Genomic DNA, 3,345 nt, shown 5'->3' with positions numbered 1-3,345 from the left:
GCCCCGCCCCCGGAGGCGCCGCCCCGCCCCGCACGCTGCTCCCAGCCGGAGAAAGCCCTGCACAGTTCAAAGTGTTCTCAGTCCTTCCTACGCCAGGGTGGGCTGCGGTTCCCAAGCAACTTCAGATGAAGATGGAGAAGCCGGCCTGCGGGCCTCGACCAGGCAGAAGGATGGGCTTCTTCCTCTCATCTCCCTCCTTGGTCCAGCGGAGAGGTTCTCTACCGCAGCCTAAGTTTTGGGTGGTAACTTAATTCGGAAAAAAAAAGTTAACGTCTGGTGGTAGGATAAAATTACAACATTCCCAAATCAGAACTGAGAATCTTTCGATCTTATTCAGATCTGAGAGGCGTAGGTTGAGGTAGATGGGGTGTGGGGGCTAGGGAGGTACTGTGGCATTTAGGAGAGTCTCCAGTCTCCTCCTGGAGGTAGGGCCTATCGTCTGGACCCTTGTGCTTCTCCCCTTCTGTTTGCCAGAATGGAAAATTCAATGAGGCCAGCTCAGCCCATGTCAACAAACTTTTATTGCCACTTCTGGCTTCCCCAGCCCAGCAAGATTGCTGCTTCTTACACTGTAGAAAAACTAGATTCTGGTGCAGGGGGAATAGGGATAGGAGACATTTCCACACCTCTGCATACTTCCAAGTTAAAGAAAACCCCACTTGCTAGAGAGGGTCAGACAGAAATTCAAGGGCATGTATGGCTCAGTCCCACATCTGCTGACTGCAGAGTATAGGGACCATGGTTCCAAATTTTTCAGAGGGGGTGGGATGGGGTGGGGATAAATTTGGCAGCTGTTGTATCCCTTACCCTTGCTGCCATGTTTCCACGGAAATGAGGGAGGGCAGGATGTAGCTCATTCTGACTACCTGGGAGGATGGCAGGGCAGGCATTTGGTAAACATATCCCCTCTCCACTCCTACCAAACACACACAGCTGTCCCCAACCGACCCCCAAGCTCTCTCCCGACTGCCTGCTCCACTCCTTTCCCTTCTGGAGCTGGTATCATGCCAACTGGACTCCAGGCAGGGCTGCTGGTGTCTGCTCTCTTCAGCCAGGTCTCTCTGGCAGCAGCATCTAAGTATGTCCACCAAGCTCAGCAGCAGCCCTAACAAAGCTGTCAGTTGTAGTACCTCAGTGAAAAGGCAGCAGCTAGTACCCCCCACAACTCTCTGTGCAACTTCTGTTTCCCAAAACTTAAACCCAAATGTTTAAGGTTAGAAACAATACAAAATAATGATATGAGGACTAGGAAAGAGGAGAGGAGATACATCCTTCTGAGACCTGAGCCACCTTTGTGCCCTGCCTTCTGCCCATCTGGAGTTTGCTTCCTCCTGCTGGGTCACCAATGGTGGGGGGCTGGAATCCAAATCTCCATTGGATTGCCTGTCGCTATGGTGAGGAGGTGCAGGATGGATTCTCAGTACCACGGGTCTGCCCGATGCTGCTGATTGTAGAGCTGTAGCTTGATTTGGTCTTTGATCTGATTCACGAGGATCTGGGACAGCAGAATTCCCACCAGCTGGGAGAAGCAAAGGGAATTGGGTCCTCAGCATTGAGTGATGCCACTGTTTTCTTGACTCAGCCTTCCCATTGTGGCCAGCACCATCCCTTCCCCTGGCCCTCATCAATGTCAGTGCCTGACACCCCAGCAGATCCCCAAGTGCCCTCCCCCAAACAAAGGAGTCTTTGCACAGTTTGTGGGACCTACAAGTCTTACAGGGTAAGTTACCTGAGGAATGGCTAGGCCCAGTGCCACACCACCAAGTAAGAATAGGTTGCTGTGTATCCAGTTGACCAACTTGTCAATACAGCCATTGGTGTAGATGACTTTACTAGCTTCCAAGTAGTCAAAATCCTGCATACCTTGGCCACACATAGTGTTGATCACCGCCTGGAGAGACAGTTGAAAAGCCAAATGGGACTCCCATTCAAATATTTTTCGTTTTGGGTCCTAGGGCCTCTCACCGTTCCTAAATTCCTAAATTGTTAGAGAACATCTTTGAAGAATACTGGGTTAGAAATTGCTAAATGCACAGTTCCCCTCCCCCTTTTAAAATAGGGGCTGGGGATGTGGCTCAAGTGGTAGCACGCTAGCCTGGCATATGTGAGGCACTGGGTTCGATCCTCAGCACCACATAAAAATAAATAAAGATATTGTGTTCACCTAAAACAAAAAAATAAGTATATTTTTTTAAGTTGTAATTGGACACAATACCTTCTTATTTATTTATTTATTTTTATGTGATGCTGAGGATCGGACACAGGGCCTTGCACATGCTAGGCACGTATTATACTGCTGAGCCACAACCCCAGCCTGAGTTCCCTTCTTTGAGAGGTCTGGTCCACTTCTTGCTTTAGATCTGCCTCTCTGAGCCCTGAAGTGTGCTACTAGAGTGAAAGGTGAACAGAGCCTCAGATTGGGGAGAAGAAAAAAACACCTGACAAATGCCCTCCAGAACTGATTCATTAAGTTAGGGAATGGAGTGCCCCAACAGCAACGGCCCTATTCAGAAAGTAACCCAGATCACTACCCAGGAGGAAATGAGGGGGGATGTTTGCTTACCTGGTTGGGGGTAGGCAAACAACAGGAGTAAGGCACAGAGCATCGCTCACGGCTAGGGTTGTCATCTGAGCAGTTGAAATACATATTCTGGGACCAATCCTTGTAGGAAATCCCTCCACAGCAGCTGAACTGCAAGAAAGCCCACTGCAGAGGTTAAAAGTCACCCACCCCTCACACTGGGGTGGCCAGGATAATTCTCAAAGAATTCTCAAAACTTATCTATGGCAAACTTCTACTTTTTTTTTTTTTTTTTGGTACCAGGGATTGAACCTAGGTACACGTAACCACTGAGCCACTCCCCGGTTCCTTTTTATATTTTATTTAGAGTCAAGGTCTTGTTAAGTTGCTTAGGGCTTTGCTTAGTTGTTGAGGCTGGCTTTGAACTCATGTTCTTCCTGCCTCAGCTGGGATTCCAGGTGTGCAACACCATGCCTGGTAAGCTTCCACTTTTTGTAAGTTGAATCTTAAGCTTGAGCCTTTTAGTTGCTTTCACCTGAAGAAATTTTCTTAATTTCTACTACTTTATGTATCTTCTTATAATTTACCACAGTGCTCGATACCACAGTTGTGTATATATGTATTGTTTTGCACATTCAACTATAAACTCCTTGAGAGAAAGTTCTGGCTTTGTAGTTCTGCACAGCACAGATTCTGGAAGAAGAAAGTATTCAAAAATACTGGGCTGGTGGTGTAGCCCAGTGGTAAAGGATGCACTTATCATGCACAAGACCCTGAATTCAATCCCAGTACTACTAACAAAAAAAAAAAAAAAAGTACTACCC

The 3,345-nt window shown here is 47.7% G+C and overlaps 1 protein-coding gene across 1 annotated transcript; it reads right to left on the bottom strand.

The window, feature by feature from the left end:
- Nucleotides 1-503: 503 nt before the first annotated feature.
- On the bottom strand, nt 504-2,742 carry LOC107134787 (tetraspanin-33). The gene is made up of 3 exons (XM_015476817.2): nt 2,564-2,742; nt 1,730-1,891; nt 504-1,519 (listed from the first exon to the last, which is right to left on the bottom strand). Exons 1-3 carry the CDS (start codon nt 2,645-2,647, stop codon nt 1,418-1,420), a joined length of 348 nt encoding a protein of 115 aa, XP_015332303.1. The 5' UTR covers nt 2,648-2,742; the 3' UTR covers nt 504-1,417.
- Between the last annotated feature and the right edge of the window lie 603 nt (nt 2,743-3,345).

The sequence above is a fragment of the Marmota marmota genome, unplaced genomic scaffold (genome assembly GCF_001458135.2).
Source record: "Marmota marmota marmota unplaced genomic scaffold, marMar, whole genome shotgun sequence".
NCBI lineage: Eukaryota > Metazoa > Chordata > Mammalia > Rodentia > Sciuridae > Marmota > Marmota marmota.
Note: the sequence above shows the minus strand (reverse complement) of the source record. Positions and strands in the feature narration are given on the sequence as shown.